The sequence below is a fragment of the Bombus vosnesenskii genome, unplaced genomic scaffold (genome assembly GCF_011952255.1).
Source record: "Bombus vosnesenskii isolate JDL3184/JDL3185 unplaced genomic scaffold, Bvos_JDL3184-5_v1.1 scf7180000013607, whole genome shotgun sequence".
In the NCBI taxonomy this organism is placed as follows: Eukaryota; Metazoa; Arthropoda; class Insecta; order Hymenoptera; family Apidae; genus Bombus; species Bombus vosnesenskii.
In genome coordinates this window covers 369,382-382,522 of record NW_022883146.1, presented here as the reverse complement: position 1 = coordinate 382,522, position 13,141 = coordinate 369,382, and the positions used below count along the sequence as shown (strand labels likewise).

Below are 13,141 nucleotides of genomic sequence, written 5' to 3'. Positions count from 1 at the left end.
TGTATTAAGTTACATAATTATGAATAGATGTACTTATTTCAGTTATATTGATGAATACATTAATTTTAAAATAAAAAATATCTTTAAATAAATGTAAAGAGAACCATATTTTTATAACAAATTTGATCTTATAATTAACATTTTTTTACTGTTTTACATACAGACGAATTTCAATTCGATCGTTACATTTTCCAAATCTTCCTACCAGCATTAATCTGTAATAAGCTGTTTGACGTGCAAAGCTGTATGTTAATTTTATCAGACAGCAGCTGTATTAGCGGTAAACGGTAGTATATCGCAAATGTCTCGTTCAGTATAATCGTGTATTGTAGCTGTAAAATAGCCAAAGAATGAAGTTCAGCATTGAATCTACTGCTTCTTATAACAGTATACATCCAGAATATCATTACACTGAACAATTCGCCAATAATGCTGAAACATATCAAGAGGGTACCAAATGGTATGGAGTATTTTTGGCATTTCTATCAGGTACATTTTTTACAATTAGTTCTGCATTAGTCAAAGCAGTAGAAAACGTACATCCTATGGTATTACTGGCTATCAGATCTGTTCTACAAATGTTAGTTATGGCTACTGTAGCACTTAAAGTTTCCAAAAGTCTTTTTGGACCCAAAGGGCAAAGAATGCTCTTACATTTGCAAGTATGTTAACTATAAAATTAATAATAGTTATATAATATTCTATATAATAATAAATAAAAATAATCTAATAAAGTATATCATCTTTTCTTAGGGAATAGTAGGTGGTGCAACTTTATCATTATTATATTATAGTTTTCGAAAATTACCTATAGGAGATGCTACAACAATCATATTTAGTTCTCCAGTGATTGTTATTGCACTATCTTTCATTTTGTTAAAAGAACCTTGTGGAATATTACGTGTGATAGTTATGTGTGCACTCTTTGCAGGTGTTGTTTTTGTATCTAAACCACCATTTCTATTTCAGGTAAAAGAACAACATTTTTTATACTTCTGTAAATAAATAATTTGATATAAAGTATTTCTTTTTTAGATATATAGAGCTGAATCATACAATGTGATGGGATATGTATGTGCTATCTTAGCAACCCTGTTTACAGCTCTTAACATAGTTATTATGAGGAAGTGTTCGAAAATCCATTATTCAACAATAATCTTCAACCTATCTTGGTATTCACTCATTACAGCAATATTTTTCTTCTTCCTTGTGTCAGATAATCACGAACAAAAATCAAAGTTGCCACATGATTGGATTACCTGGAGTAAAATATTGTTAGTAGCACTAACTGGATTATCAGGTCAAATTTTAGTAACTAATGCATTAAAGATAGAAGGTGCTGGAAAAGTATCAGTGACTAGATCTTTAGATATTATTTTAGCTTATATTGTACAAATATATTTTTTTGGAGATCAGCCTACATCAACCAGTATCATTGGAGCATTTCTAATCATAGTCTCTGTTATATGTATGGGATTTGAGAAAGAAATTTATAATATTTGTGATTTTATTCCCTAATTAAAGATACAGTACCTTAAATTATATACCTGCTCTTAGCATAAACATAGATAATATTATACATATTTTTATGAATGGTGAAAACATTGTTGTTATACTATTATTATGATTTCCATAATATAAAGTTTTAAGACTTTATACAGTATAATATTAAATTATATATAACTACCATCCATTTACATAATTTTTTCAACCGCATTAATTTGTATATTTTGTATAAGTTTTAATTCAAAATAAAAACAAAAGCAGCAAGTATTTGATAGTGTAACTTAAACCGATTCTATCGAATCTGTACCATTTTTTTTAAACTTGTCACTAGATAGAAATGACACAACTTTAAAGTATACAAATGAATACATATTTACAATTGTACACACATCATTACTATATGTACTTCGAATTATCCGTGACTTTGTGCGGACGTAATTAATAATATCTTTATTATTGACGCGGTTTGTTAAAAAAAAAAATATATATATAACTACGATTAACAACACCATACCATATCCAAGATAATAGTATGTACACTTTCTTTCTTTAGCTACTTTATCTCTGATAGATACAAACAATTCTATCGAGAAAATGCTAATTTAGAGCTTATAGATCTATACATATTCTTAAATTTTATATAGTTTACAACTTAAGTAATACATATACGAATTTTTCAGCAACTGTTTAAGATTTTATCATGCAACATAGTATTGTATGCTACACTATTTATTTTAGATTAATTATCGGTAGAAAGAAGCCACGGATACTTACATGCAATCAATCTTCTTATAGTTGAAAAAACAAAAAACTTATGTACATGTTCTTGTCTGTACCACTTTTTAAATATTTTATTTCGAAATTTCATCCAATTTGCATTTCTTTGCAATTATTGCCACCTGCACTAGCTGCTCTATGCACGCGTTAACTAAATCAATTTTCGAATCTTTTGTGTTATGCTTAAATAATATTAAAGCTACCGTTAAACGGGAATGTAATTATGTGTAATATTGAAATAAGAATTATTTATACATAATATATCAACCTTTGTCCGAGATTTTTGATGTTTTTTTATGTAAATTTATATTTACATAGTTCTTACCCAAAAATTGTAACTTTACATTGGTCACATATGAATTTTTCTAAATTTATAAGACATCTCTAAATGTCTTGTATCATAATTCCGAAACAGTACAAAGTCTAGTTTGTATTCTGTGAATTTAAGTAGTTTTAAACTGGTTTTAATTGTTTCTTTAGCATTACATCATTAATATGATTACATATACTACTAAAAAAATTAATCACTATTCAAGTATGTACACAACATACAAAATATGATGCTGTCCCATGAATATAATTATTAAACGCATTCTCTATTACTTTCTCTCTGAATGTTTCTCTCTGAATGTTTCTCTCTTAATGTTTCTCTGAAAAGTGTCTTTTTTCTTTAAACAATATTACCAATATCTTTTAATTTACTTGTTGAATTTTTTCAAATAATTTCGTTTATATATAAAAATATAGAAACAAATGAATAGTGGGCATTGTGCACCATTTCTATAAAGACAGATAAAAATATCAAATAATAATATATATATATGTATATACACACATTGTTTTGCAAAATGTTACAAATGGTATCAGAATTTTTATTATATTCTTCATTATATTCAAAATATCTCTTAGTTATAAAAATAGAGCACACATAGGTTTTGATTGATTGCCTCATATAATGCCATTGAAATACAATTAATTTAACTTTTGAATACATATATACATATATATATATATATGTATATATATATACAATCACGCATATACACATATATCACCTCGAAGCTAAGAAAGATATTACAAAAGTCTACAGTATCTTGGATTAAATATAATAAAATTATTGTATGTTACTTTATACAAGAAAATATATATATATTTTAAATAATTTTTAAAACATAATATTCAATTATACGACCTTGCAGACTTTACACAATTTGGAACATTAATTAGATGTTTTTTTATTATTTAACATAATACTAGATATTAATTAATAAAATATAAAACATCTGCAAAGCATTAAAAGCTTGAATATTTATAACATGTAATTTAGTAAACAGCAAATATTATTTTATATAAAATAATTTCAAATTTAATTTAATACAACTTTTTGAGATGAAATATGTTTCTTATTAATAAAAATTGTATTCAGAGTATTCGAACAGAAAAAAAAATGACAAGAGATAATTAAAAATTAATTGAACTATTTTTATCTGAAAATAAATAAAATTATTAAATCTCTTTAGTAATAATTAGAAAGAAAACTTTAATATTTGTGTATAATTATTTATTTTTATGGAACAAAAATGCGATGTTGCAAAAGCTACTTGTCAATATATCTAAAATATTTGTACGATAGTATATACACTATCTCCAATACTCAAATCTTTACTCTGTAACATTAAACTTTTATGAGCTTATAGTAATATGTAAATTTATATTAACCAAAACAAAATATAATTCTGCTCTTTCCTCTATGGTACTGTTTAATGTAATGCTATAATAGCATTCATCAGTTATAATAACATCATCAGCTATAAATAATATACAACTGATGAATGATATCACATCTAATGAAATATATATTTTCAACATGTAATGTAAGTAAATAAATAAGATAATAGATACACTAGAATTTTGTCCTTCTTTTAAGTTTGAAATTCATATTTGATTCTGCATATTATACCAGCATTTAAATTAAAATAATTTGGGAGCTTATAACATTTAAGCTTTAATGTTTCCTTTTTTATCAAATTCTACACATGTTTCATATAATTACATATAATGCCAAATGTATTAAAATGGTTTTCTAATTTTAAAAAACCATTCAGATATGTTAGTATAAACAAAGTATACCATAATAATAATTATATTTTTATTATGAATACTATTAAATAGTAATAATGCATTCGTGTTTCTTGTGTTACAGAATGCTCCAAAATATGAAAATTAATTTGTACAAATATGTTTCCATTGCATCTTGTGAAAAGTAAATGTATTATTACATGTTACAATGTTACAGGTATTTGATTCAAGACAAATTTATAAGTATAATCTCTTTTTTCTTCAAATATGAATCAAATAGTTAATACCTAATTTCCCAATTATGCTATGTTGACTTCTACGTATTGTTATAAGTAAAAAATTAATGAAAAACAATCTGGGTTCAGATGGTAATATTGCATACAAATTATTTATCATAACACTTCAATGCATTGGCTGTCATGTATCTAATTACTTAGGAGCTAAAAGCAAAGTATGAAGTAGATTTAATTCATATAAATGAATAATATATATTATAAAATACACTCGCATTAATATTTAGAATATCTTAATATTTTATGTACACAACGTGCCATTATTTCATTTTTTGTTAAATTTCATTATAAAATTGTGGATTGTAAAAGAATGGTCTAAGATTTCAATCCTTTGACAGGGGTAGGTGACTTTGTAAATTGTAAACATATAAAATATTTATAACATTACTCATTGTATCATGATTCAATATGAATTTTGAGCCAAACAGCTTTGTTAAAGAGAAACACGAATAGTATAAAAAGGATATAATAATAATGTTAATTGAAAACGATTATGTTTGAAAGTTTCTGCATACCATACATAGAATGACGTAATATAAACTAAAGACAGCATCAACTTTTAAAATATATGTTAAACACAAACATCTGGTGCACTTCATAGAGCAACGAGTAGAGGACATTTTGGCATAATAACATAATGTCAATTGAAATAAACATATAAACTTTCATTGACCATTGTTAAAATATTGCTTAATTAATCAACTATTCTTAAAATTGAACAAATTTTGCATACCTCATTAACTTCATTGAAAAAATTAAATCAAATGTGTATTGGAACATGGACCAATAATTCTGCCCGGCTGGAAAATACTGCAGAACACATTTCACATGTATATTCTACAGCATCTGGTATTATAGTTTCTGGAATATCATCCACAGGGGCTATAACGCTATGAACAGCCAACATTCTTTGAGGCGTTGACTCAACTTTTACACTAAGTTTTACATTTCCAGTACCCACATCTTCGGTATTATTTGCTTCACCTACATCAGGAAGTATATTTTCTTCCTCGGTTGTAACACTTGCCTCGAACGCGACTTCTAAATTACTTCCATCCACTGAATGATCCATTAATCTTTCTGAATCCGTATTTTCTGTATTATTATTATTTTGTATTTCCTCGTGGTCAATATCTATTGGTTCTTGCTTAATTATATCTTTCTGTTTTTTAATTTTTCTCAAGACACCTGATTTTTTTCTAGGTGTTGGCTCCATTTTTTCATTATTAATAGCAAGAATATTGCCATTATTATTTCTGTGATTATTATTTGACGTTTTTTGTAAGTTAGGTTCTATTTTTATATTGGTTAATAGCGATTGATGATGTATTGGTGTTGGAGGTAATAAAGTTTCTTCCTTTTGTTTTGGGAATGTTGCAGGTGTTGGTTGAAGTTTCCCTTCAATGTGATAACTAACGTTTTTTGTTCTTGGTCTGTTCCTTTCCCCGCCCGGGAAAACACCTAACTTGTGCTCTTGTGGCATCATTTTAGGTGTCCTTGTTACCATTGTTTTAGTTTTCTGTCCCTTTTTAACTCCATCACCACCAATTTCTACAGGCACTCTTGTTTTTTGGGTATGAATCATTTTTGGTCTACCAGGTTGACACGAAGCTTCAGCTTCACTTTTTTTTTCTTCTTTCCTAAGCTTCTTCTTAGAAAGCTTTGATTTTCCAGGATTTAACTTTGAATTGCTGACGATTGAATTTATATTTTGTAAAGAGTTTTCAAAACTTTTAAGAACATTCTGATAACCTTCTTCAACGTTCGATCGATGTTGCTTATTTTTTCTTCCAAGCTTTCTTTTTGTATTATCATCTGAATCAGAACCTCCTTCCATATCATACTGCTCAGTCATACGCAACATCGTGTTGGTTTCATGGGTTTTTAATTTACGTCTTCTTTTATATTTACGTGGTCCAGTTTGTGGTTGACGTCTTAATGCGGTATTATCATCACAATGTTGCACAATATGAGCAACTATTTCTTCCGATGTTCCATATGCATCACCACATACTTTACATAAGTATGGTGTAATACTACCTACACATTTTGGATCAGGACCTGAATGATGAGCACGAACATGTTCTCTAAGAACAACCTAAGGTAATAAAAAAGAAATAATAGAAAATTAAGATATAATGTATTTAAATGGAATAGTAAAGTATATTTTAATTAAGCTGCCTTACTCTTTGATTAAAAGCACGTGGACAAATTGCGCATCCATATGGCTTTTCTCCTGTATGGATACGTTCGTGTTTTCTTAAAGTTCCGCCATCAGCAAATGCTTTCCAACAAAATCTACAACCATATGGTCTTTCTCCAGTGTGAATGCGAATATGAATTTGCTGTGAACTACGACTACCAAATGTTTTTCCGCATTCTCGACATGGGAAAGAACGACCACCTAGATCTTTATTATGTGAATGACGGTGGCTAACCAAAGCTCTACCATCAGGAAACTCTTCTCCACACTCGTCACAAGCTACCATCTTATTGCGATGTGATACCATATGTCTAAAACGAGATTGTAGTAAGTAAAAGATTGGGGTTACAGACATATAAGAACAATTACAATAAGTACCTTCGTAATCTAGCTTTGCTATGAAAACGTTTCCCACATTTTGTACATCCAAAAGTTTTATCGACATTATGAACCCATGAATGCTTTAATAAACTGCGTTTATCTTTACACGTTTTTCCACAAAGAGTACATGTATTCGGAGGAGCATCTTCAGCATGATTTTGTCGAACATGTTCAGCAACTTCAGCATCATCACGACATCTTTCCCCACACAGTAAACATCGATGACCGGGTGATCTAGACAGGTTAAACAATCTTTTATAGTAATATTCATTTAAATATACAATATAAATAAATTTAGAATATAAATTTTCAAAAATATTATTATCCTACAGATCCAAACTTTAATTAAAAAGAAATCTTAGTTAAATAGTACCTAGCATGAAGTTCAGCATGTGCTAACAATGCCAAAGCTTCCTCAAACCATTCACCACAAACATTACAAACATGAAGTCGACTTGGACCTTCCATCATATCAGCAGCCTCCTGTTTCACATGAATCCTAATGCAATCAACATTAAAATTAATATCACATTGTAATTAATTTTCTTGCAAATTGGTCAAGCATTGAGACAAAATGCAGTTTTAGCCAGTATATGCAATCTTAATAAATAAATATAGTTTGTCCACTAGCATAAAGTTATCTTACTTTTGATGGCGTTTAAGTAAATCCAAACGATGAAAAGGAACACCACAAGTATTACAATAGAATTCCCCAAATCTTTCATCTCCTGTATATGTGGCATCATTATCATATTCCTCTGTATCAGATTGTACTGTACCACCATGTTTGATACGAACATGTTCCCTTAAACTATTAACATCCCAAAACATATCACCACAAGACGTACATTCAAATGGACTATCACCACCATGTATGCGTGCATGAGAAGCAAGTGCTTTTTCCCTTGCAAAACCAACACCACAATACTGACACACATATGGTTTTGTTGGATCAGTTATAGGCCACCGTGGTGTTTGAACTTCATTTGATACAGGTGACATCTGTTCAGTCCATCTTGAACTTGAAGCATAGTTACTAGTGCGCGCAGAATTTCTACTAGTCATTTCCTCCAAAAGACGCATATCTTCGTCAACATAATCATAAGATTTACTGACGTACTTGCCCATTTCCATTTTATTATCTTCCATATTGCGTTTTGAAATAGAATTATTTTTGCGTTTTCTTGGTACGCTTGATTGTACCTTTTTACGTCTACCTTTAGTAGATTCCTCTTCTTCTGGTGCCAATGAATCATCATCATTTAAATCATCTTCTAAACCATCTCGTGGTGGTGCATAAGCATGAATCTTTAAATGATTCATAAGATCACATTTTCTTGCATAACGTGCTCCACATAAATTACAACCATGAGGTCGATCTGTTTGATGTGTTACCATGTGATTCATTAAGTTTGCTTTCTTTCTGAACCTCCTACTACAGAAATCACATGGATAAGGTCTGCTATTTGTATATGAATCTTGATCAATTGGCAATGGTATCTCCATATCATCATATTCCAGTAAATTTTCATGAGATACTTTTACTTCTGATATTTCAATTCTTCAAAATGTAAAATTAATTCATTATTCAATTTACTAAATTTAACTTAAAAAGATATTTTATTTAAACTTACCCATCTTCTGGTCCAGATCTATCCCAATTATCTGCAATTACTTCTTCTGTAACCTGTATGTTCAAATAATCATGACCTTGATCTTGTGGAACTATGTAAATAGATTCCATGTCGTTGGATTGTGGTACCATTAATATTTCTGACCCTGTCGTAGAAGTAACATTGGGAACTGACTCTACTGTTTCTTCTATTGTAACTTCTTCGCAAGCTCCTATCACTTCCTCTTCTGCTCCAACAAGTTGTGCTTCTAAACCACATATTACCTCTTCGTGAATAACATTTCCTACCTCCTCCACCCACTGTAGTGTTAAGTCTCCAGCAACATCCATTTTGTTATAATCTAAACTTATTTGATCACTGAAATCACTAAAATATAAAAATTACTCTTAATCTTAAAGTTGTTATAGTGATCATTTTAATTTCTTTTATTTCATTACTTTGATATGTTATTTATACAATATCTATATATCATCTACCAGTATATACATAATACACAGAACATATAAATACATAAACATCAAAAATGTATTATATGAGGTTAAATACTGACACAATTAATTTAAATCTAAAGAGATATGGTTTAAATTCAAAAGAAAACTTTCTTTTTAATAGATGATTATCTACTTAATTTTTAAGTAAAAATAAAACATTGTGAATTAAAGAATTGTTTTCACAGAAAGTCTTCTATCTATAGTAACTATCTTTGTAATAAGAAAATAATTACTTTCATTCTTAATTACAAATTGTTAACGAAAGATTCCTCTTTACACATTTCCTATCGAAAATGAATTAAATTTATTTAATAATATATAATATTAAATAACATAAGGTGCAATGTTGAAAGTTGCGTGTGAAACTAACTTAGAAGATACAGTAAGAATCATTCAAAATTATTTATCAATTATGGATTTAAGATTTTCTAAGAGCGTTTTCACTAAACTTTTTAAACAACGATATTTAAAATGTTGACATCTAAGGTTATATTATATAGGTTATGACTTTAGAGGTTATAAGAAGCATTTCGAAATAGAAAATTGTTTTACGCGAATGAACCAATTGATAGAAGTGCCAAATAGATGGGTAATGAAAAACAATGGGTGGCCGATAGGGTAACAGTATTTTACATATGATCAAAGCAGTAGCCATAGCCTCTCTTTATTCTGAGCCTCCTTCCATCCAATTACACATTACGAACTATGCTAAAGTGGCACTTGTTCGCGTAGAAATTTTCTGTCTCAATTCAATGTTGATAGAAATAGACGCAATCACAATAATTTACTTACTGTTAAATATCCTCTACACAGCTATTAACCTAACCAAAAATACTTTATCGAGATTAAGAACAGCGTCAACCTTCGGTTGTTTTCAATTTGGAGGGGATACGTTTAGAAATAAATTTAACAAAATGGCCGACAGATGTGACTTTGGGGAATAGCCAACTATAGATAAGAAATCTGCGCAAAACCTTTCACATTTGCATAGTACTCGCCTGTAACAAGTAATTAATCGTGTAGTGTACATTATATACATAAGTATCCATAAAAAATATTGCTATTCAATATATAACTTTTATTTCTATCTTGTGGATTTAGAATTATAAATTAAACGCGCGATATGTAAAATGTAAGTTCACAACTTTTCATTGGTGTATGCTATGCTTGCACAATGTAAATGCGCCATTCCATATAACTAAAACATGATTTGTCGCTTACGAATCTATTCATTATTGCGTTTCATGATTAAAATCCGTTAAATTCTAAGAAATTTGAATTTGTTTATATACATTATCTTTACATTTGTACTTTATTTATGTTTATAGTGTAATTGTTAAAAGCATTTAATTACTGTAGTACATTATATGAAGTAAGAATGGATAAAATAAGTAAAAAGCAACTTGTGGTATAAATTATAATGTGAAAGATATAATATTTTGATACATTAATACTCAATCCAGAATTAAAAATAATGCCTATTACATCTAGTTCAACAGTGGGTGTAAATTAAATTTTGTAATATATAAAAAGTCTACATAAATGATATACATGATTACATATTTTCTTTCAGGGTAAATCCAAAGTTAAGCGACCACAGTCAAAAAGGATGACAGAATATTCAACATGTTCAAAATTACTATCAAACAGTGTACATAAAAAAGGTAATTTCGCTATAATATAATTTTCATACATAAATCAAATAGTCCTACTAATTAAGTTTTTATTTTATAGACTATGAAAGGCCTCAACCAATTAAAATTGCACAATTGCTTCGTCTACCTGAACATGTAAAAGGCATTCCTCAAGACAGTGGTACATATATATATTCTGTCCTTAATCTTTTTTATGTAAGTGTTATATATTCATAAAAATAAACGAATTTCAGTACGTAAAAGAACACAACCAGAAAGATTGGGTGCACTTTCAAATAAAAAAAATATAAGGGCAAATGTGGAACAAAGTGGTTAGTATATATTAGTATCTTTAATTAAATATTTATAATAACATATAATTTTATTTTTGTTAGGTATTCAAATTGAATCCTCTAAGAAGCATGTACGTAGATTTCTTAATTTTAATGGTACTCCTATTAATGCTACAAAAAATAACAATGAAAATAAAACTCAACCAGACAAATCTGAGCAGTTTCACCATAAGATTTCTAAACCAATAAAGAAAAGAAGTTTATTACTACCACCAAATGCTATAAAAGATAAATATTTAGAAAAATGTAATGTGAATATAACTAGGCAGTCAACAATATATGAAATATCAAAAGAAATAGATGAAGTAAACACTGACTCTAAAAATGAAAATAAAATCACAAGTGAATCCTTAGCTGTTAATATTAATTCTGCAGTACCATCTAAGAATAGGCAAATATATAATGAACAGAAAATTGTTCAATGTTCTAATCATTCAAAACCAAATCCTATTGATGTAAATCATGTACAACGTTTGGAAACATCGCATGTAGCATTAAAATCCTCTCAACAAATAGTAACAAATAATGAGAATCATGTGTTTACACAAAATAATTCAATACATGAGAAATTTATTCCAAACAAGAGTGCTTTAAAATGTGACATATCATCAAAACCAAAAGAAACAGATAACTGTATTCAAAATTTATATAATGATATTGAAGATATAAAATTAGTGGCTTCTGAAAAGTGTACAGATGTGGAATCATCTGAAATGATCTGTATAAATAAAGATAAAATTATTCGATTGGAACATGACTTAAAAGATTTATTAAAAGAAACAGAGGAAAGGATAACTAAATTAAGATCAGTGTTAACACATGTCACAGAATTACTTGTAAAAGAGAGAGATATTACTTCTGATATTGAAAATAGAAGTAATAAAATGATGGACAAAGGAGTTCAAGTAGAAGCTTGTTGCAAATCAGTACAATATTCAGAAGAACAGTTGAAGACACCTATTACACATATACCACAAATTACAGTAATAAACAAAAAGGATTCAAATGAAAGTAAGTCAACTGCAAATGATGAAAATAAAGAAAATGACAGAGGTTTCAATATAAGAAGAATGTCTGATACTGCAGTAGCTGATGGAAGTTTTCTAGAATTAGAAAATCAACTTAATATTATGCACGCAAAACCTATTCAGAATTACTTATCTAAACCAAAGACTCCTAAAAGTCTAAAAAAATGTAAGCAGAATCGATCACTCAGAGAATATATGGCTTTAAAATCAAATATAAATTTTTTAGAAACTCCGGATGGTAAAAAGTTCAGATCTTTATGCCAAGTAGATAGCATAGACAAATCTGTTAATGTATCATATATATCAAATAAACTGCTCACGGATCTTCAGAATTTATACTCTGAATCACCAGATTCTTAAATATGAATTTCTTTACTTAATGATATTGAATTGAAAGATATTGATAAATATATGTATTTAATTTATATACAAACGCTATACAATAATCTAAAATATTATATGTAGTAAAATTATGATTAGTTAATGTAAGTTTTATAATTGTGTATGTGTATGTTAATGTGTACATGTTTAAATTTTAATGAAAAAATTGTTGCAAATTTACATAAAAAATTTAAATATAAAATAAATATATGTATATTTTTTATTAAATAGAAATTAATAAATATATTTTCGTGTATTTATTAAAATACCAATTTTAACAAGAAAATTGAAGTTATCATTCAAATTTAATTTCATAGATTTTGTATAAATTACAAATATAAGTATAAAATAAAATTTCTTATAATATTGTTAAAAATATAT

The 13,141-nt window shown here is 28.0% G+C and overlaps 3 protein-coding genes across 8 annotated transcripts; 2 read left to right on the top strand and 1 right to left on the bottom strand.

Moving 5' to 3' along the window:
• Positions 1-41: 41 nt before the first annotated feature.
• Positions 42-1,715, top strand: LOC117238784 (solute carrier family 35 member G1-like). The gene is made up of 3 exons (XM_033503969.1): positions 42-662; positions 754-969; positions 1,036-1,715. The coding sequence occupies exons 1-3, from the start codon at positions 351-353 to the stop codon at positions 1,516-1,518; spliced, it is 1,011 nt and encodes a 336-aa protein (XP_033359860.1). The 5' UTR covers positions 42-350; the 3' UTR covers positions 1,519-1,715.
• LOC117238772 (zinc finger protein 91-like) lies at positions 1,044-10,336 on the bottom strand. 4 transcript variants are annotated; one of them, XM_033503949.1, is made up of 8 exons: positions 10,157-10,336; positions 8,874-9,239; positions 7,886-8,800; positions 7,613-7,738; positions 7,237-7,473; positions 6,842-7,169; positions 5,683-6,753; positions 1,044-1,259 (listed from the first exon to the last, which is right to left on the bottom strand). In XM_033503949.1, exons 2-8 carry the CDS (start codon positions 9,200-9,202, stop codon positions 1,221-1,223), a joined length of 3,045 nt encoding a protein of 1,014 aa, XP_033359840.1. In that variant the 5' UTR covers positions 9,203-9,239; positions 10,157-10,336; the 3' UTR covers positions 1,044-1,220. The 4 variants fall into 4 exon arrangements, with proteins under 4 accessions (XP_033359840.1, XP_033359836.1, XP_033359837.1 ...); XM_033503945.1 differs by lacking the exon at positions 10,157-10,336 and having other exon boundaries at positions 5,389-6,753; positions 8,874-9,202; XM_033503946.1 differs by lacking the exon at positions 1,044-1,259 and having other exon boundaries at positions 5,416-6,753.
• LOC117238780 lies at positions 10,281-12,817 on the top strand. 3 transcript variants are annotated; one of them, XM_033503963.1, is made up of 5 exons: positions 10,281-10,371; positions 10,938-11,028; positions 11,099-11,179; positions 11,253-11,330; positions 11,394-12,817. In XM_033503963.1, the coding sequence occupies exons 2-5, from the start codon at positions 10,974-10,976 to the stop codon at positions 12,737-12,739; spliced, it is 1,560 nt and encodes a 519-aa protein (XP_033359854.1). In that variant the 5' UTR covers positions 10,281-10,371; positions 10,938-10,973; the 3' UTR covers positions 12,740-12,817. The 3 variants fall into 3 exon arrangements, with proteins under 3 accessions (XP_033359854.1, XP_033359855.1, XP_033359853.1); XM_033503964.1 differs by lacking the exon at positions 10,281-10,371 and adding an exon at positions 10,412-10,496; XM_033503962.1 differs by lacking the exon at positions 10,281-10,371 and adding an exon at positions 10,577-10,862.
• Positions 12,818-13,141: the final 324 nt, after the last annotated feature.